This window comes from Cebus imitator, unplaced genomic scaffold (assembly GCF_001604975.1).
Source record: "Cebus imitator isolate Cc_AM_T3 unplaced genomic scaffold, Cebus_imitator-1.0 Scaffold125, whole genome shotgun sequence".
Classification (NCBI taxonomy): Eukaryota; Metazoa; Chordata; class Mammalia; order Primates; family Cebidae; genus Cebus; species Cebus imitator.
Window position 1 is genome coordinate 4,064,850 of NW_016107440.1, and position 21,396 is coordinate 4,086,245.

At 48.7% G+C, this 21,396-nt stretch overlaps 1 protein-coding gene and 1 long non-coding RNA gene across 2 annotated transcripts in view; one reads left to right on the plus strand and one right to left on the minus strand.

Annotated features, from left to right (window-relative positions):
• The window catches only part of LOC119472956, a 55,738-nt gene that overhangs the window by 24,414 nt on the left and 9,928 nt on the right, over nt 1-21,396 (minus strand). The window lies entirely within an intron of this gene.
• Nucleotides 7,831-21,386, plus strand: PRSS55 (serine protease 55). Its single transcript, XM_017540451.2, has 5 exons — nt 7,831-8,041; nt 12,150-12,342; nt 13,597-13,847; nt 15,211-15,353; nt 21,043-21,386. The coding sequence occupies exons 1-5, from the start codon at nt 7,885-7,887 to the stop codon at nt 21,358-21,360; spliced, it is 1,062 nt and encodes a 353-aa protein (XP_017395940.1). The 5' UTR covers nt 7,831-7,884; the 3' UTR covers nt 21,361-21,386.

Consider the following 21,396-nt stretch of genomic DNA (forward strand, 5'->3'; position numbering starts at 1 on the left):
AATGCCTTGTTTAGGACATTTGAATTTTACCCATGAGCTTAGTTGGAGAGGCAAGGATAGAATTAAAGAGGGTCATGTGGTAACATTTGCATTAAAAGATGACCCAGCCCAGCGCGGTGGCTCACATCTGTAATCCCAGCATTTTGGGAGCCTGAGGTAGGGTCAAGAGATTGAGACCATCCTGGCCAACATAGTGGAACCCCATCTCTACCAAAAATACAAAAATTAGCAGGGTGTGCTAATTGGTGGTGTCAAGTGCCTGGAGTCCCAGCTACTCAGGAGGCTGAGGCAGGAGAATTACTTGAACCCAGCAGGCAGAAGTTTTAGTGAGCTGAGATCCCACACCACTGTGCTCCAGCCCAGCAGCAGAGCAAGACTCTGCCTCAAAAAAAAAAAAAAAAAAAAGATGACCTAGCCAGGCATGGTGGTGCATGCCTGTGGTTTCAGCTACTCGGGAGGCTGAGGCAAGAGGATCACTTGAGTGCAGGGGGTCGAAGCAGCAGTGAGCTGGGATTGCTCCACTGCTCAGCCTGGCCAACAGAATAAAATCCTGTCTACAAAGCAAAACGACTCTTGGTATAACATGGAAAATACTTTGGAGAGGATGAAACTAGAAAAGAGAGTATCACAAAGGAAGTGGCTCCATGCAGATGGGACATGCCAGGGGCCTGAAGTAGGAGAGACATGGTGGACACGGAGAGAAACATGCAGCGAGGCGGAGCAGAGAGGCACTGTGGCTGATGGGCTCTGCGGGATGAGCTGGCGGCCACAAGCCCAGTGTGAAAGTCTGGGGTGGAAGGATAAGCTGGAGAGTCGTCAATCAACTGAAGTTCGGGGGTGGGTGAGGTTGTGAGGTCGCCCAGGGAGATCACGTGCAGAGAGGAGCACAGAGGGCCCAGGCTGAGCGGAGAAGCGGTGAAGAGCCCTCAACATCTACACAGAGGAGACGGAGCTGGAAAAGGAGGCTGGCAACTGCCTGAAGAGCTGGAGGAAACCCAGGAGAGGGAGTTGCGTGGAAAACAGAAAACGGCCAAGAATGCTCCAAGGAGGAGAGGCGCCTCTGGTCACAGATAGTCCCTCCCCTCTGCTCCTCCCACGGCCTCAGGAATCTGATACCGCAGTTCTGTGTGCTCTCCCTCATCCTCCCCTTCTGCTCTTCCACATCCTTCTCATTAGCATTTTAAGGTGCTTCGTCATCCCACCTTAAAACCTTCCAGACGGCTCCCCAGTCCCCTCCCTGTCAGTGACTTACAGCCACCTCCCCATCTCCTCTCATTCACAAGCACAGTCCTCGTCACTCCAAGGAGAAATGAATGAAGTGGCCGCTGCCTGAAACAGCAGCTGTCTACAGGTTTCAAGTTATCCACAAGGCCCCGGGAGTGATCTCCAAGGCTCTCTTCTGCCTTCCTTCAGGTTTCTTCCCAGTCGCCCCGTCAGTGAGACCTGCCCGATCACCCTACGGAAAACAGCAGCCACCCCTCCCAGCCTGCCCTCCCCATTCCCCTCCCTGCTTCATTTTTCCCCAGCACTTACCACCCTCTGACATCACCTACGCCTTCAGTATTTACTTTCCATTCCTCTCACTGGACTGTAACCTGGATGAGGGTAAGAGCTTTTTTATCTCCAGTTTTTAGAATGATGCTTGGAACATATTAGGCACTTATAAATAGTCAAAATGAATGAATGTATGCATGCATGGTGGGCGCCCTGGGAACAGAAGGCTTTTGCCTCTCACTAGAGCTTGACCCTGAGGTGTCCCGGTCCTGGCTTCACCCTGAGGAGTTGCATTCTCTTGACCAAGTCAAGATGCTGAGTTAGGGCAAATGACTCAGAAAGTGAAGAGATTACAATTGATCCATTTAAAGTCTGAGTCTCCTTTCTCCTCAGGGGTTTGTTGGGAGGATTAAGGAAAATCATGTGAGCATTCAATAGGATTGTGTATAGAAGCACCCGTGACAGCCGCATGGCCTCCGAGCCTGGCAACCTTGGAATCCACGTGTGCTGTGCAGTGACCTGTGGTGTGGCTGTCTCCTTCCCCATGAAACCAGGCAGCGGCTGACCTCATCTGGCTCTTGGGATTGTTCTGAAATGCAAACCCCTCAGCTCACAGGAAATATCAGAACCGAACAGCACCCGGCCTCTCCAGCACCCAGTGACTCACGTGGGATCAGACAGGGTTAGATGCGAATGGCCTCTGAGAACACACATGCCTGAGCCAAGTCTATGGCTGTGATCTATCGCTGGCTGAAAATGCCAACTTGGTGGTTGAAGTTGAAACTGGGACTGCAGAGCATCGACACCATCATCACAGCAAACTCGTTATGGACGCCTTACTGTGTTGTCGTCACTGTGACCGCAGAGGTCAGCGTGTTCTCATCCCCCATGTAGCGATAAGGAAACTGAAGCTCTGCGAGGTTAAATAAGCTGTCCAAAGCCCCATGTGGAGATGGCAGAAGCAGGATTTGAAGTAAGGCACGTCTGATTCCAGAACCCACTCTCTAAAGCAACAGGCAGACCACCTCCTGAACAATGCACGCAATCTAAATGGAACCAAGGAGCTGCGAGTGCCTGTGTGAACATGAAAGAAGACACAAGAAGCATCCTCCCAAAGCCTCTGGCCTTCATCTCTCCAGGACATCCCTCACCCCTGGGAGGTTCTTACGTCTGTTAGGTCCTAGTCCAACAATGACAGTGGGTTTCATCTGCTCACCAGGTAACAGACGCCCAAACTGCTACATGGGAAGAGATTCCGAGGCCAATTTTTGGCTCAGCTGTGATGCATCGGCCAAGTCTGACATGAGAGCTGAGGATGGGAAGGAGGGGAAGGAGGTGGAGTGTGGCTGTTGCTCCCGACGTCTGCCTGCCTGCAGCTGGGGACTTGCCCATGCTTGTGTGATTTTGCAGGTTTTCACACATGCCGTTCAGCAAACTGCTGTACATGGAGGAATCATGAGACCTCCGCCAGACCTTTCCCGCTAGCCTGAAAGGAAAACCCTTCGACAATGGCACTGAGGAGTGGAACGGGCACTGCGACATGGATTGTGATCAACATATGGCTCGTTAATTCCCACAGTCCTGTTAAAAGACATTCAGAGGCCAGGCACGGTGGCTCACGCCTGTAATCCCAGCACTTGGGGAGGCTGAGGCAGGTGGATCACCTGAGGTCAGGAGTTCGAGACCAGCCTGGCCAACATGGTGAAACCCTGTCTCCACTAAAAATATAAAAATTAGCCAGGTGTGGTAGTGGGTGCCTGTAGTTGTATCTGCTGGGGAGGCTGAGGCAGGAGAATCACTTGACCCCCTGGAGGCGGAGGCTGTGGTGAGCTGAGATTGTGCCACTGCATTCCAGCCTGGGTGACAGAGTGAGACTCCATCTCAAAAACAAAAACAAAAACAAAAGCCATTCAGAGGGCATGATGCGTCCTGTCCAAATAAAAAAGCCGGAGGTGAACCCGGAGCTTTTCTGATTATTCTTAGGTAATAGTCCTATGGTCACTTGAGTCCACATTCAGAGAGATTTATGTATTAGAATATCCAAGCCTTTGTTACATTCTCGACCTGGAATCTGACTCAGTGCCCAGCCTCCTCCCTACCTGGGTCCAGTTAGGAACATGGTTCCTTTTTCACCCCTGGCTCTGCTCACCTGCCCCCCACAGGTCAAAGTTTAGGGGAAGGCACAGGTCCAGGTGAGACCACACATCAGCTCCCTGTTCCTTGGGCCTGGCAGACATTGAAGGCTGGCTCTTAGGGGGTGTCTTTGGGCTCTTGCCTGGTTCCCTGCTTGGTGGCTTTCTTCTGAAGTCCCCTGGTCAGGATGGGGGTCTCTCTGTGCCGTGTTGCTTCCTGCTCACTGCCATCCCCTGAGCACCTGGTGATACACTCAGACTCTTTCTTAAAGACTTCCCTGCCCCTTCCAGGAAGCCTCATGGGAGGAGGAAATGACCATTTGTGGGCATTTCTCTCTGTGCAGCCCGCAATGGTTCCAAGAAAAAACTGTGGGTTCCAGACAGTCCCTACCCTGCAGCATCCCTCCCTTATGCCTGTAATCTTTAGGAGGCTGAGGCAGGTGGATCACCTGAGGTTGGGAGTTTGAGACCAGCCTGGCCAAGATGATTAAACTCTATCTCTACTAAAAATACAAAAGTTAGCTGGGCGTGGTGGTGAGCAACTGTAGTCCCAGATACGTGGGAGGCTGAGGCAGGAGAATCACTTGAACCCAGGAGGCGGAGGATGCAGTGAGCTAAGATCACGCCACTGCACTCCAGCCTGAGTGACAAAGTGATACTCCATCTCAAAAAACAAACAAAAGAAGCCATTCAGAGGGCATCATGTGCCCAGAACCATTCTCTCCTCCCCAGAACCATTCTCTCATCCCCAGATTTCCCACGTGTGAGTCAGGCCCCAGTGATCCCAGCAAAGCTCTTTACAGGAGGCCTAACTGACGCTTCTCAAAGATGTCCAGAGATCATCTGCTTTCGATTCATCTGGAAGAAGCTGTGCTGTTACAAGTGCTCAGACCGCTCCCACACCTCCGGCCTTCTCCATCCCACTGGATCAGTATCTGAAGGACTAAGCCTATAAACAGGTAATAGTGTTGACAGATAAAATGTAGGACAAGAGTTATGTTTGAATTTCAAATAAACAGCAAATTATTTTAGGGTGAGTATGTCCCAAACACTGTATGGAGTAGATTTATACTAAAAATATTTGTTTATCTGAAATTCAAATTTGACAAGGCATCCTGTATTTCTATTTGCTAAATCTGGCAACTCTCATCTGCACAGAACAAGCTCCCCTGGCTGCACATCCAAGTCAGCACCACAGTTTGAATGCATCTCCTCCATATGTTGCATGCTAGAAACTTAACACCCCATGCAACAGCGTTGAGGGGTGGGGCCTTTGGGAAGCATTTAGGTGATGAAAGCTCTGTCCTTAAGAATAGATTAAGGGCTTGAAGGAGAGGATTCACTCTCTTCTGTACCTCTGAAGAACTTGAAGACACAACATCCTCCTCCCCACAGGATGTAAAAATGTGGCACTATTTTGGAACCAGAGATCAAACCTGCTGGCACCTTGATCTTGGACTTCCCAGCCTCCAGAACCGTGAAAGAATAAATTTCTGTTCTTTATAAGTTACCCAGTCTGGCTGAGTGCAGTGGCTCATGTCTGTAATCCCAGCACTTTGGGAGGCCAAAACAGGCAGACCACCTGAGGTCAGGAGTTTGAGACCAGCCTGCCCAACATGGTGAAACCGTCTCTGCAAAAAATACAAAAATTAGCCAGGCATGGTGGCATGTGCCTGTAATTTCAGCTACTTGGGAAGCTGAGGAATGAAAATTACTTGAACCCAGGAGGCAGAAGTTGCAGTAAGCCTGGATCATACCACTGCACTCCAGCCTAGATGACAGAGGGAGATTCCATCTCAAAGAAAAAACAATTGCCCAATCTGTGATATTCTGTCATAGCACAAAGAGGCTATGACAGTCAGAGAACCACTGGCCAAGACTTTGGTAAAGTCACCAAGGCAATGCCACCCTGGGGCCTCTGGGGCGTCAGCCAGGCAACAGTCCTCACACAACCCCTATCCAGCCTCCATCATCGTGTGCCTCCTTTCCACTGTGAATTTCATCAGATTCCTTCTAGAGCACTGGCACTGCTCTTCTCACCCTGGACCCCTCGTTTGACCAGTCCACGGGAGAGACTTTCCCACTGTAGTCTATGGGGATGGCGCGCTCTGGAGTTGTGCAGGACTCAGTATGTGAGGCTGGAGCGTCTCCACCCAGAAGCCGGGGCATGGTGCAACCCAGCATCACTGTGAAGATTTGCAAAGCAGAACTAGACAGTGAACGAGGATTTCACAAGAATAGGACCTAAGTCATGTTCTTGGGAGGGACATAGACCACTCTTCAGAGTGGTCTTCAGCAAGAAATCAGTCTTTCTGGAGGTGACTGATGATTTTGTTCAGATACTTCTGTCAAAAATAAGCAGTTTGCAGTGGATATGCCTGAGCCCCTTGTCTCCCCATCCATGAGATTAGCTGTCATCCTCCATTCCCTCAACAGACCTGGAGCCCAGGCTCCTCCTCCCCTCCACACCCCACCCCCAAAACCAATAGAAACTGAGTAAAGGAGAAAGCATTGACATATAGCAGGTGTGTAAGTGGCAGGCCCAGTGGGGACCTGAGCCCAAAGGAGGGCATGAGGAAAGCCAGGGAGCTCCCTAGGAGGCCACCCTGAGGGCCAACGAGTGAGCCTAAGTGGTGAGACCAGGACCAGGTGCCTGGATGTGCTGTGGGCTCCTGTCCCGCCTGCCAGTCAGGAAAGTCCTGGCCTCCATCAGGGCCGGGCATCCCCTGTTGAAGAGGTGGGTGAGGCATGGTTCAGAGCAGATGGGGAGGGGATCACCCAGGGCCACTCAACAGGCTGTGGCTCAGCCTCAGAGGGAATGCCTGAGCCGTGAGGAACAACTATTGCCTTGGGAGAAAGAGCAGAGAAGTCCTGGAATTCTCCTCCTAGGAAGCAGCTCAAGCCACACCTGCGAGAGGCCACGTCCCCAGTCATACGATCTTACTTTACGCCTCACAGTAACCTGCATGCCAGTGAGCATTGTATTCCTCTGCTGCAGATGAGAAAACCAAGGAGGTAACACTGGGCAGGTAGACACCTGATCGCTTTGGGGATTGAGCCCACAAGTCCCTTCCAACCACTAAGCACAGCCAGTGGCCATGAAGGCAGTGCCTAGGCTGCATGGGGAAGTCCACTTGGGTCAGTGCACTGAGGGGTGCATAATTTTTAAAGACATACAAGTTCCAAAGCCCATGACTGAGTCACTGACATCTGGTGAGGCTACACACCGGGAACCTCCATCTGAGGAGGGTATTTCTTCTTGAATGCAGAGGGACCCATCAGGAGACTTGGGGGCCATGTGGGATCCACCTAGAAGGTGGTAGGAGGGGAACTGGGACCCACCAGGCAGGGTATGAGGGGAGGCCAGAACCTCTCAACCTGACCTGTGCGGCTGCACTGGGGCCCCAGGTCAGAGTCCTGGGCAGCGAACTAAGCAGGCAGCTGTACCCCACAGGGTACCAGTGCTGGCAGAAGCCTCCAGGCCTCCCTGGGCTCTGCCCCATTTCTGAGGGTCCAGGCTGGAAACCCCTCCCCTAGACCTTACCCCACATTCACAGAAAAGCCATGGCCTGAACTGAGCTTCAAGAAAGGATTGGGAGTGACGACGGCTGAAAGCAGGGTGCCCACCAAGAGCCCAGTGATCTGGTTTGGCTGTGTCCCCACCCCAATCTCATCTTGAATTATAGCTCCCATAATTCCCAGATGTTGTGGGAAGGACCTGGTGGGAGATGATTGAATCATGGGGGCAGTTTCCCCCATACTGTTTTCATAGTAGTGAATAAGTCTCACAAGATCTGATGGTTTTATAAGGAGCTTCCCATTTCACTTGGCTCTCATTCTCTCTTGTCTGCCACCATGTAAGACGTGCCTTTTGCCTTCTACCATGATTGTGAGGCCTCCCCAGTCACCTGGAACTGAGTCCATTAAACCTCTTTTTCTTTATAAATCACCTAGTATCTGGTATGTCTTTATCAGCAACATGAAAACAGACTAATACACTCAGGAAGCTGGGTGGCACTCAGGTCAGGGAGAAGGGAACCTGGGATAAGAAAGGCTCTGAGGATGAGGTGCCTCTGTGCAGCTGTCCTAGAAACAAAAGAGCCAGTAAAGAAGTCTGCATGCTGCAGTCCGAGTTCTTGGCTCCGCAGCCCATTGTGACATCACCTGGGGGCTCTGGATCTGAGCTGGATGCTGTGCTGGCCTCACTCCCTCAGCCCTGGCCTCCATCACCCCTGGACCCACAGCATAGCCCAGGGCCATGCTCCTGTTCTCAGTGCTGCTGCTCCTGTCCCTGGTCACAGAAGCTCAGCTTGGTCCACGGACTCCTCTCCCAGAGGCTGGAGTGGCTCTCCTAGGCGGGGCTAGGAAGGGCTACCGCCCTCCTTTGCCCACTCATTCCCTGGGCCCCATCAGTGGTAAGTACAGGGGCAGAAGGGGCAAGGATGGGGGCTCACAGTCCAACTGAATGGCTGCCAGGAGGGTGGATCTCAGAACATGAGGTCACAGCTCAGGGGTCCCCACATGCCCCTCCTCCAAACCACTTCTCCTTCTTCTCCTCTCTCCACCAGCCCAGTGTTTGACCTGTCTGACCATAGTTTTGGTTCTGAAAACTGACACTTTATCCCCAAAGGAATAGTAGGCTGTCCTGAAGCTCGTACCTAGAACTTGCTGAGGCTGAGTCCTCCCACTTAGAGGGGCCCATTACTCTGGGCCTCTGTGGCTCCCACCAGCACCAGGCTTCCAGGAGCCGCAGACACCCAGGGAAGCCTAGCTCAGTCAGGCCAAGTGCACACGTGCCTCTGTCCTTGTGGCCAGCCCTCCCACAGCTCCCTGATGGCTCATTTCTTTCTCCAAGAGGGTGGCTGAGACATCAGGGACACTGGGGTACTTAGCAACTGTTAGGGATTGAGTATTTCCCTGTGTTTCACTCCCACACCACCACAGTGGGGCATCTGCTTTCAGCCCACGTGCAGGCAAGGAACTCAGAACCTCACTGAGGATGAGGATTTGCCCAAAGTTGTCCCATGGAGAAATGGCAGAGCTGTCTGCCTGGCCTGCACTGGGGGACTACAATGCCAGGCTGCCTGCCTGGGCAAGTGCACACCGCCTCTTGCCCAGGACGCAGCAGGTTCACCTGGCCTCCTTCAGTCCGGCCTGGGGTCCGCTGCACTCTGCGTGAACAGGGCGTGGGGAGAGTGACAGGAGAGCATCAGGAGAACATGCTCCTCTGGTGTCCCACTGCAAGGGGCCCCAAATGCATGATTGCTCAGATCACTCAGAATCAGCCGCTTCCACTTCCATTGCTGCTCCCAGGCTGATGCTGTGGGTTGATCTCAGGATCAAGAAAGTGGGGGATGGGTCCCACGGGGAGTTTGGTGCAAAATGGATATGGGAAATTCTGCCAGTTAATTCTGGAGAGCAGACTTTGGTCCAAGCACTTTGTCAATCACTTCAACATCCATCCTCTCATTTCATCCACACAACGGTCTTCTAAGGTTGGCATTATCTTACGCTTATTTTAGGAATGAAGAAAGGGAGGATACCCAAAGATAAGTAGCTTTCCCTAAATCATTTAGTGAATAAGCCAGTGAGCCAGGATACAAGCCTGGGCTGTCTGGCCCCAGAGTGTGCACTGAGCACATCCCATGTTCTGCATCTCAGACGGAGAGACGGAGGGCACCCATCACAGCTGCCCACCATCCAATCCGGCTCACAGCCACTTGGCATTTTGATGTATTTCCTTCCATACTTATAAACCCACATTCTTAACATAATGAAATCACAAGTTTTAAATAACGATTTTCATCCTGACTTTTTTTTTTTTTTTTTTTTTTTTTAAACGGTGTTTTGCTCTTGTTACCCAGGCTGGAGTGCAATGGCGCGATCTCGGCTCACCGCAACCTCCGCCTCCTGGGTTCAGGCAATTCTCCTGCCTCAGCCTCCTGAGTAGCTGGGATTATAGGCACGCGCCACCATGCCCAGCTGATTTTTTATATTTTTAGTAGAGATGGGGTTTCACCATGTTGACCAGGATGGTCTCGATCTCTTGACCTCGTGATCCACCCGCCTCGGCCTCCCAAAGTGCTGGGATTACAGGCGTGAGCCACCGCACCCGGCGTTCCATCCTGACTTTTTTACTCACTTTTATATCACAAGCATTTTCCTGTGCCATTAAAAATTCCCCATGAGCATAATGTTGTGGGTGAGGCATGCCTCATGATATGTACCTTTAGCATTTAGACTATTTTCAGTTTGTCACAATGATGGAGATCGCTGCAGTGAACATCATCAGCTGCACGCATGTGCTGCCTTCCAGACTCCCAGAGTGGAGCCACTGAGTCACAGGATGACTTATGGTTGTTGAGTGCCTCTTCCACACCATGGTGGTTTTCGGACCCTGGGATCTGCTATCAACCAGACAAGTATGTTGCCGTCTCCATGTGGAGCTTACATTCTGGTGCCAGAGTCAGGCGAATGATGCACGGGTAAGGTAACGAGGAGGCAATGAAGAAATGTAACACAGAATGGGAAATAAGGGGTCGCCAGGATGGGAAGGGCTGTTTCAGACTCAGGTCAGGGAACGCTGTTCCAAACAAGGGATTCTTAGGTGTAGTGAGGAGGTGAGCCAGGTAGCTGCCTGGGGGAAGAACATTCTAGGCATAGAGCCACGTGGGACAGTGGTGAGAGCACCAGCTCTGCTGCCAGCCTGCCCAGGGCTCATGTCATGGTTCGGTCACTGACTAGCTGTGTGACCTTGGGCAAACTACTAAACCACCCTGTGCCTCAGTTGTCCCAACTATAAAGTGAGGATGAAAAGAACCGGGCCTATCTCCATAGGGCAGTTATGACAACCAAGTGAATGGGTGCTTGTAAAGTGCTTGTGGCAGTGCTTGACACACAGTAAGTGTCCTGTGTAACTAAAATCAGAGAGGAAGTGTGGATCCAAAAGCACCAAAAGGCCGGGCGCAGTGGCTCACATCTGTAATCCCAGCAGCACTTTGGGAGGCCGAGGCGGGTGGATCACCCGAGGTCAGGAGCTTGAGACCAGCCTGATCGACAAATAGTGAAACCTTGTCTCTACTAAAAAATACAAAAATTAGCTGGGCATGGTGGCACATGCCTGTAGGCCCAGCTACTTGGAAGGCTGAGGCAGGAGACTCTCTGGAACCTGGAAGGCGGAGTTTGCAGTGAGCCAAGATCATGCCACTGTACTCCAGCCTGGATGGCAGAGCAAGACTCCATCTCTCTCTAGAAAAAAAAAAAAAAAAAGGAAACATAAGTCCCAAAGACAGCCTTTATGCATTGCTGACTGCAGAAGACTCTGGATGCACATTGCTAAGTTCTCACTCCCATATTTATTTTAAACCAAAAATGACCACTACGCGGTCACCCAAATGACAAAACCCTCAAAGCTTCTGTTGAGCTGATCGTTGGAAAACGAACAGCAAGAAAGAGACAAGAAGAGGGTCTTAGGCTTTTTAGAGTCAAACTCATGCCTTGTTCCAGAACACAAGGCAGACGTTCAAGTCAGCAAATATTAATGGAGCATCTGCTCTTCCTGGGGGGCAAGGAGCTGGACCCAGCCTCTGTCAGGAAGGAGAATTTCCCGCCTCAGCACAGGCAGCCACACCTTTGCTCTCAATCCCCCAATAAAAGAGCTGCTCAGCCTGGAGTAGCCTAGAATAGCCAGGACTTTCCAGTAGGTTCTGGCACTTTCTGTGTCCCCCTAGTGGTTTTCCAGGGCTGCCGAAATGAGTGACCACATACTTGGCGGCTTAAACAACACAAACGTCTCATCCTACAGTCCTGTGGGACAGAGTTCCAGCACAGGCCTCCGGGGCTAAATTCGGGAGGCTGCATTTCTACTGGATGCTCTAGGGGAGAATCATTTTCACTTGCAGCTTCTAGAAGCTTCTCTGGGCCCCTGCCTTCATCTTCAAAGCCAGCTACGTTGCATCTCTGTGCCTTTCCTCTGCCTGACCTTCTGCTTCCCTCCAACCCTCTCAAGGGCTGCAGTGATTCCACTGGCCCCTCAGAAAAGTTCCCACTATGAGGGCAGTGCTGAGCAACCCAAATTTCATCTTCAAAGCCCCTCCTTCCTTGCAAGCTAAAATATTCGCAGGTTCTAGGGACAAGGCCTGTTAGAACTTGGACCTCTTTGGTGGGGGGCTATGGTCCTGCCCACCACCGATAGTTGACATCAGACACTATTTTTCTTCCAATTTTTCCTGGATGACAGCAGAAACAAGCTCAGCGAAGTGACTCTCCTGAGATCATAAATGCTGGATGGAGTTAGAGCCAGTGGGTCTGATTCGCCTCCTGAGATTTATGCAGACAAAATAAGAGCATCTGCCGGCGATGTCAGGAGGGCTGCCTGGCTCGCCAGCCTCAGTGAGCTCCCCTCTAGAATGGGGATGAGGAGATCCACTAGGAAGCCTCTTCCTCCCAGCCGGGTCCCCAGTTCACACTGAATGCTGATTAAATGTTGCTCCTTTTCCTTTCCTTTTTCTTTCATTTCACCAGAATGTGGCGACAGATCCATTTTCGAGGGAAGAACTCGGTATTCCAGAATCACAGCAGGGGTGGAGGCAGAGGTGGGAGAGTTTCCGTGGCAGGTGAGCATTCAGGCAAGAAGTGAACCTTTCTGTGGCGGCTCCATCCTCGACAAGTGGTGGATTCTCACTGCGGCTCACTGCTTATATTCCGAGGAGGTGCTGTAAGTACCACGAGCCCCCTGCTGCTGCTTCTCAGAGTACCCTCCCCTCAGCCACACGTGGTGGCTGGGAGGAACCTGGGGCTGTTCAGTCTCTCTCTAGTCAGCACGAATGGCATCCCCCCCAGCACCGGGAACATGGAGGCAGCCTGTCTGAGGCTGTGTCCTCCTCACATCACCCAGGGCCAATGGCGACAACCTCCATGAGGTCACATCTGTCCTCTCCAGGAACACATGTGGCTTGATGAAGCCAAGGAGCTTGGTCCACATGCCTCTCCTAAGGCATTCAAGTCTGTCTAGGGAAAAATCCTTCTAATTCTGAAGCCTGTCTTCATGGGCCATCTGACCCCCTACTTTCCTGGTCTGTGTAGAGCATTCTCTATGTGACAGCATGTAGATGGACCCCCAGTATTACTGATGACTAACTGGGGACCCTGCTAAGAAACTTTCCTCTATTAACTCATTTAATCACACAGTGACCCCTGGAGCAGGTAGGAGGAATGGCCCTCATTTATAGATAAGGAAACTGAGGTCCAATAAATTGAGGCCACTCACCCATGGTCCACAACTAGTATATAGGAACGGGATTCAATTTCTGGCTATAGCACTTGTGCTTTCTGCTATACCAGCTCAAGGAAGTTCGAAGACACACAGAAAGGCTGATTTTAGAGGGTTAAGCAAAAGCCTGGGCACAGTTTCATCATGGCATAACCAAAGAGTCTTGTGGCACCTGCTGTCATGCTGTCATGGGCTATCAGTATCCTATGGGGTTCTGAACCTGAGCTGATTACTGAAGATCCTGTCTGCTTGGTCAGTGGCAGGTCTAGACTAACTTTTGTCCTGAGTTTCTAAAGTGTTGGTAAGCCAACTGATGATATAGAACAGATGCAATAATGAATGCCTTATCTATCTGAGGCCAGTTTAATCCATGTCAAGTGGCTTTTTGTGGGCTCTGTAAAGTTCCTCAAATCCGTCTCTGCCTTTGCTGTATTTAGACAGAAGCACCTCATTCACGCTCCGAGGCCCCTGAGGGTGCAGTGGTGTGGCTATGGTCTGCTCACCCAGTGTTCTGTTTTTGTTTTTGGTTTTTTTTCCCCTACCTTTTTCCAATCCTCACACCTTCTGAGCAACAGCCCCAGTAGGGTTTAAAGGTCCTGGAACTATATGGGATTTAAGGTTTCTGGGCACAGCCAATTCCACCATTTTTGTGATTTCCCTGCCCCTTCCACTTGCCCCTCTCTGGTTCTCTGCCACCAGTCCAGAAGAACTGAATGTCGTGCTGGGGACCAACGACTTAACTAGCTCATCCATGGAGATAAAGGAGGTCGCCAGCATCATTATTCACAAGGACTTTAAGAGAGCCAACATGGACAATGACATTGCCTTGCTGCTGCTGGCCTCGCCCATCAGGCTTGATGACCTGAAAGTGCCCATCTGTGTCCCCACGCAGCCTGGCCCCACCACGTGGAGCGAATGCTGGGTGGCAGGTTGGGGCCAGACGGATGCTGGTATGTGACTGATCAGCTTCCCCTGTGGAAAGAGCCACTGCATCTGAAGGAGAGGGGAGACAGGGGGAAGGGGGAGAGCTGAGGAAGGAGTGAGGACGGGACTTGTGTTGGAGCAGACTCCCGCATGGTGGAGGCTCACAGAACCCAAACCTTAGGCCCTTCTGAGTGCTGAAACCCCAAGCTGAGACGCTAGGTCTGCGCCAGCACCCTAGTGCAGTCTGATCCAGCCAGCGCAGAGCAGTGTGGTTTGTGTGTTTAATCCAATTTAAACTCTCCACTTAGCCAGAGGCCCTCTACTCTGTATTCACAAACATCTTTCCCTGATTCCCACAGTGATGTTTCCTGGCTGGCTCCTCCAGGCATCAGAGATGCCCACCCTGTTCTAGGCTTTCACAGTCCTGGAGCATTGCCTGGTTCTTCTTAGAAATGAATCTGTTGTTACTTGTTGTTACACTGTTACTTTCCAAAATAGAAGAAAGTCTGCTGGGACAAAAAGATATGATGTAGGGCCTGCTGGACTGTCCCCAAAGAAAACTTAACGAAACCAAAAGCAAATAGATAGGAGGGGAGGGGATGAGACTAGAAAAGCATTGCAGCAGCCTGAACGAGACTCTGGTCCACAGGGACGATTTGCAGCAAGCCCGGGCCTGGACAACTGTGGGTGTTTCAGGAGTTTAGCAACCAGAGGGAAAGTGGTGGGACCTTGGTTCTGGGCTCCAGGCACTTCTGGAAAGGTAGAAGAGGGGGAGGAGGTACACGGGCATGTACAAGTTCAAAATCTTCAATCAAGAGAAAAATGTGAAATCTCTTTGTGGTCAGAGCTAATGAGATGGAGAGAAATCCAGGTGAATTCCCGGCATCTGGCAGCCCAGAAGGGGCCTCTGCAAATCCCCTCTAATCCCATCTCAACACTTTCTGCCAACCTGCCCTTGCTGAGAACCTACAGTCTTTTCACCCGGAGTGCAAACCCACTTTCAAGGGCCCTATGTGAAGGAAAGGCCATCCTCATGTAGTAAAATGTCACAAAAGGCAAACGTAATGAAGAGGCGGGATTATGCTGAGAAACGGTCAGTAGCCAGGTGCAAGAAGTTGAGTCTGTGGGGCTGACCGGAGTCAAGGCAGAAGCCTTCTTGGAAGTAGAAATCTGGTTCTGAATGAAAAGAATACTTCCAGTAGTTGGGGGAGTGGGTAAGTTGCAGGCGTGGGGTAACTGGAAGGAAGTGAGGGGCTGCAGAGCCTGTGAAGGCAGAGGACGGGGGCTGGGGACAAAGGGATGTGCAGGGCCGAGGGCACAGCCAGCTGCACCTGAGCGTGGGGACGTCTGGCCTGGTGGCTTCTCTAATGTGCTTTCTTTCTGGGCCAGCTGACAAAAACTCTATGAAAATGGATCTGATGAAAGCGCCAATGGTCATCATGGACTGGGAGGAATGTTCAAAGGTGTTTCCAAAACTTACCAAAAATATGCTATGTGCCGGATATAAGAACGAGAGCTATGATGCCTGCCAGGTAACTAGAGGGTACCCTCTCTCCCTTATAGGTCCTCACCCGCTTAGAACTGCCAGTGTGAGGGTATCCTCTGTCTGCTGGGAATAGACAGTTCTGAGTCTGGAAAATGTGTGGGAATTAGGGCTTTCAGCCATGGGAATAAGGATTGCAGAGCTTCTGGAGCTGTGGGTGAGCACACCTGGGAGTCAACATGCTGCAACCCTGCTTAACTATTTCTTTTTTTTTTTAAGACGGAGTTTCGCTCTTGTTACCCAGGCTGGAGTGCAATGGCGCGATCTCGGCTCACCGCAACCTCCGCCTCCTGGGTTCAGGCAATTCTCCTGCCTCAGCCTCCTGAGTAGCTGGGATTACAGGCACGCGCCACCATGCCCAGCTAATTTTTTGTATTTTTAGTAGAGACGGGGTTTCGCCATGTTGACCAGGATGGTCTCGATCTCTTGACCTCGTGATCCACCCGCCTCCACCTCCCAAAGTGCTGGGATTATAGGCGTGAGCCACTGCGTCCGGCCCTGCTTAACTATTTCTGATATTCAACAGGTACACTAGGTAGACAGGGCTCCAAGGCTTTTCTCATTTCTGGGAATTCTTTGTTTTCTTTTCTTTTTTGAAATGGAGTTTCGCTCTTGTTGCCCAGGCTGGTGCAATGGCGTGATCTCGGCTCACAGCAACTTCAGCCTCCTGGGTTCAAGTGATTCTCCTGCCTCAGCCCCCCGAGTAGCTGGGATTACAGGCATGCACCACCATTCCTGGCGAATTTTGTATTTTTTAGTAGAGACGGGGTTTCTCCATATTGGTCAGGCTGGTCTCGAACTCCTGACCTCAGGTGATCTGCCTGCCTTGGTCTCCCAAAGTGCTGGGATTAGAGGCATGAGCCAGCACACCCTGCCCATTTCTGGGAAATCTTTAAAAAAATGTCCAAGGAGGATTTGGTATCTATACAAGAAGTCACTTTTAATGCATTAATTTAGAAACCTTTGTTGAGTATACAAGGCCCTGGAGACCCATAAATGAGACATGGTTCCTCTCCTAAGGGAGCCTACAGTCTCCTGGGCAGGCAGTGGATAAACAGACAATGATAATATACTGGGTGTTGCATGTGGGTTTCATTGAACCAACGTCTGGTCTCTTTGCCTCTCTTTAATAAAACAAATACACTTTTTAAAAAAATTATTGATACCCAGAAAAATAGAAAAAAAAATCACAAATTAGCTTCCTCTGGCTCTAAGGAAGAATGATGAATAATTTGTCTTTAATGCTCAGAGATGCTCTCTTCATCTTAAAAGTGGCCACCCTGATGAATCTGCTTAGTCCCAGCTGAAGGCTAGGGGCTTGCCCATTGGCCAGGTAGTGGATGTGGTTGTTGGTAGAAAACCACAAATGCAGATGATAAATATTCTGAACGGTAATGGAGAGGCTGTCCCATGGAAAGGGAAGATATTTATCTAGAATAATAACAAGGAATGTATGGTTTAATGTGAGAAAATTGGTAGTTTTCTCTGATAGGCTATGAGAGCCTTGAAAGGTGGGTACTGGAACAGGGGTGGGAGGCAGAAAGGGAAAAGAGGAAGCAGAGGTGCAGCATGGCATTAGGGTTAGGAGTTCCCCATGTGGCAAACACTGTGGGGACCAAAATGAGACATATGAACCTTGTATTTTCTTCACTTTCTGGACAATTTAAAATATTATCCAAAAAATGCATACAGAATTGAGACTTCTGGTTCCAAACAAAATGGATTAAACACAATTCTCTCAGCCCTTCCCACTAAGTATGACTAAAAGCATGGGATAGTATCTTGTAAAATGAAAACAAAAAGGCTCTGAAAGGTGGAGAGAAGGTGTCCTGGCTGGAGATTCTCTGGTATTTATTAATAGCAATTCAAGAACAGACTAATACACACATCATGACCAGGAAATATTAATCATCCTCCCTGATTAGAGTTGGTTAGAATACTCCATTAATTCTAGTCACCTCTCTAGGATCACAAAATGGGACATCATCTCTCCACTGAAGATTGCTTGCAAGATTGTAGCTGCTCAGCTCCTTCGGTGAGAGAGTAACACAACAAAGGTAGAGAGGGCATGGGCTTTGGCATCAGAAAATCCTGGGTTACACATACCTCAAAATAATAAGAGCTGTCTATGACAAACCCACAGCCAACATCATACTGAATGAGCAAAAGCTGGAAGCATCCCCCTTAGGACCAGAACAAGACAAGGATGCCCTCTTTCACCACTCCTATTCAATACAGTAGTGGAAGTCCTAGCCAGAGCAATCAGGCAAGAGAAAGAAATGAAAGGCCTCTAGAAAGGACAACAAACTATCCCTCTTTGCAGATGAGATGATTCTACATCTGGGAAACCCCATAGTCTCCTCCCAAAGTCTCCTAGAACTGATAAGCAACGTTAGCAAAATTTTGGGATGCAAAATCAATGTAAAAAAATTTGTAACATTTTTATATGCCAGATAACATACAAGCTGAGAGCCAAATCAAGAATGAAATCCCATTCACAATATCCACCAAAAGAATAAAATACCTAGGAATACAGATAACCAGGGAGGTGAAAGATGTCTACAATGAGAATTACAAAACATTACTGAAAGAAATCTGAGACAACACAAGCAAATGAAAGACATTCCATGCTCATGGATAGGAAGAATCAATATCATTAAAATGGCCATACTACCCAAAGCAATTTACAGTTTCAATGCTATCCCTATCAAACTACCATTGACATTCTTCACAGAATTAGCAAAACAACTATTTTAAAATTCATATGGAACCAGAAAAGAGCCCAAGGAGGCAAGGCAATCCTAAGCAAAAAGAACAAAGCTGGAGGCATCATGCTACTCAACTTCAAACTATACTACAGGGCTATGGTAACCAAAACAGCATGGTACTGGTACAAAAACAGACACATAGACCAGTGGAATAGGTTAGAGAACTCAGAAATTAAGCTGTATACCTACAACCATCTGCTCTTCATCAAAGTCAACAATAACAAGCAATGGGAAAGGACTTCCTATTTAATAAATGATGTTGGGATAACCGGCTAGCCATATGCAGAAGATTGAAACTGGATCCTTTCCTTTCACCATCAACTCAAATCAATTCAAGATGGCTAAAAGATTTAAATGTAAAACCTAAAACTGTAAAAACACTAGAAGAAAGCCACACTATGAAATACCATTCTGGACATAGGCCTTAGCAAAAATTTCATGAGGAAGTCTCCAAAAGCAATTGCAACAAAATAAAATATTGGTCTAATTAAACTAAAGAGCATATGCATAGCTAAAGAAACTGTCAACAGAATAAACAGACAACTTACACAGTGGGAGAAAATATTTGCACACTATGCATCTGACAAAGGTCTAATAGTCAGAATTTATAAAGAACTTAACTCAACAAGCAAAAACCCAACAACCCCATTAAAAAATGGGAAAAGGACATGAAAGGACACTTCTCAAAAGAAGACAAACATGCATCCAACAAGCATATGAAAAAAATGCTCAATATCACTAATTATTAGAGAAATGCAAATCAAAACCACAATGAGATATCATCTCACACCAGTCAGAATGGTGGTTATTAAAGTCAGAACGTAACAGATGTTGGTGAGGTTGCAGAGAAAACAGAATGCTTATACATTCCTGGTTGGAATGTAAATTAGTTCAGCCACTGTGGAAAGTAGTTTGGAGATTTCTCAAAGAACTTAAAACACAACTACCACTAAACCTGGCAATCTCAATACTGGTACATACCCCCCCAAAATAAAGTATTCTACCAAAAAAACACATGCATGCATATGTTCATCACAGCACTATTCACAGTAGCAAAGACATGGAATTAAACTAGATGCCCGTCAATGGTGAATGGGATAAAGAAAATATGGTACATATACACCGTGGAACACTATGCAGCCATAAAAAGAACAAAATCATACCCTTTGTAACAATGTGGATGCAGCTGGAGGCCGTTATCCCAAGTGAATTAATGCAGGAACAGAAAACCAAATATTGCATGTTCTCGCTTATAAATTGGAGCTAAAGGTTGAATATACATGGACACAAAGAGGGGAACAATAGTCACCAGGGCCTACTTAAAGGTAGAGGGTATCAAGAGAGTAAGGAGCAAAACACTACCCGTCAGGTACTATGCTTACTCGCTGGGTGATTAAATCATTTATACATCAAACTCCAGTGACATGCAACTTACTCACAAAACAAGCCTGCACATGTAACTTATGAACCTAAAATAAAAGTTAAATAAGAAAATCTTGGGTTCCCCTATGAAGGGTACTCAAAAAATTGAAAATAGAACTACCACTGCTGGGCATACATCCAAAAGAAAGGAAATCAGTATATTGAAGAGACATCCCCACATACATTTTTATTGTAGCACTATACACAATGGCCAAAGTATGGAATCAACTTAAGTGTCCATCAGTGGGTGAATGGATAAAGAAAATGCCGTACATATACACAATGGAGTATTATTCGGCCATAAAAGATGAAATCCTGTCCTTTGCAACAACATGGGTAGAACTGGAGGACATTACATTAAGTGAAATGAGCCAGGCACATACAGAAAGGCAATGCATGTTCTCACTCATAAATGAAAGCTTAAAATAAAAGAACTCATGGAGCTAAAGAATGATGGTTACAGAGGCTGGGAAGGAAAGCAGGTGGGGACTGCAGGCAAGGAGCTCAAAAACACAGTTCGTTAGAATGAATAACTAATAAGCGATTATAGATAACAACTGTATATTTCAAAATAACTAGAAGAGTGGAATTGAAATATTCCTAATACAAAGAAATAATAAATGCTCTAGGGGATGGATACCCCAATTACAGCGATTTGATCATTACACATTGTATGCCTATATCAAAACATGTTGACCCCATAAACATAAAACTATTACGTACCCACAAAGACCAATTCAAAATTAATAAAAAGAAAATCCTGAGTTCCAATCTCAGCCAGGCTACCATAGAACCTTCAGCAAGCCCTTTCTCCTCCTGCAGACTCATCTGCTTTGTGTGAAGGTGTACTGAAGGATGTGGGGCATTTGTTTGATGTATGTGGACGTGGGGTATGGCAGAGACTTGGTTCAGAAGCTCTACATAAGTGGATAACTATGGGAATCACAGACCATGGGATTCCATCCTGGAAGGATCACACATTCTGAAAAGCTTGGCTGAATTAAAAAGGAATGTCCTTCTCCCTGTGCCTCTCCAAGAACACAAAGGAGACCCAGTTCCTATCCCTACAACACTTCTTCACATGTCCCATTTCTTCTCCTGCCCTTTCCAGAGCCTCTTGATTTGATAAAACCCTCAAAACAAGTCTCTACTCGTCCCTTGGCCTGTGTCTCTCTGTGCTGCAGATGGAGTGGTCTTTTCTCATCAAGTCCTCTCTCTTCCTCCCCACTCTTCATTCTGTCTCATCCACAGCACCCCACCCCCAAATCTCTACACCCACACGACCTTCAGAGCTAATCTGGCAGCCACATGCTCCTCCCACGGAGCAGAGACGGGTGGGTAAAGGTCAGCATTGAGGAAATGTCCTTTAGCAGCTGGAGTTGGGGAGGCTGAGGAAGTGAGGAATCCTCTTCGAGAATGAGCTGTGCCCAGCCTCAGATGGGCAGCTTAGAACGGGACTTCCTGCTGAGCTGTGTTCTCTACCCACAGGGTGACAGTGGGGGGCCTCTGGTCTGCACCCCAGAGCCTGGTGAGAAGTGGTACCAGGTAGGCATCATCAGCTGGGGAAAGAGCTGTGGAGAGAAGAACACCCCAGGGATATACACCTCATTGGCAAACTACAACCTGTGGATTGAGAAGGTGACCCAGCTGGAAGGCAGGCCCTTCAAAGTATTGAACATGAAAACCTCTGTCAAGCAGAAACCTATAGGCTCCCGAGTCTTGGGAGTCCCAGAGCCAGGCTGCCGCAGATCCTGGCTCCTGCTCTGTTCCCTGTCCCACGTGTTGTTCAGAGCTATTTTTTACTGATAATAAAATAGAGGCTATTCTTTTAACCAAGGGAGG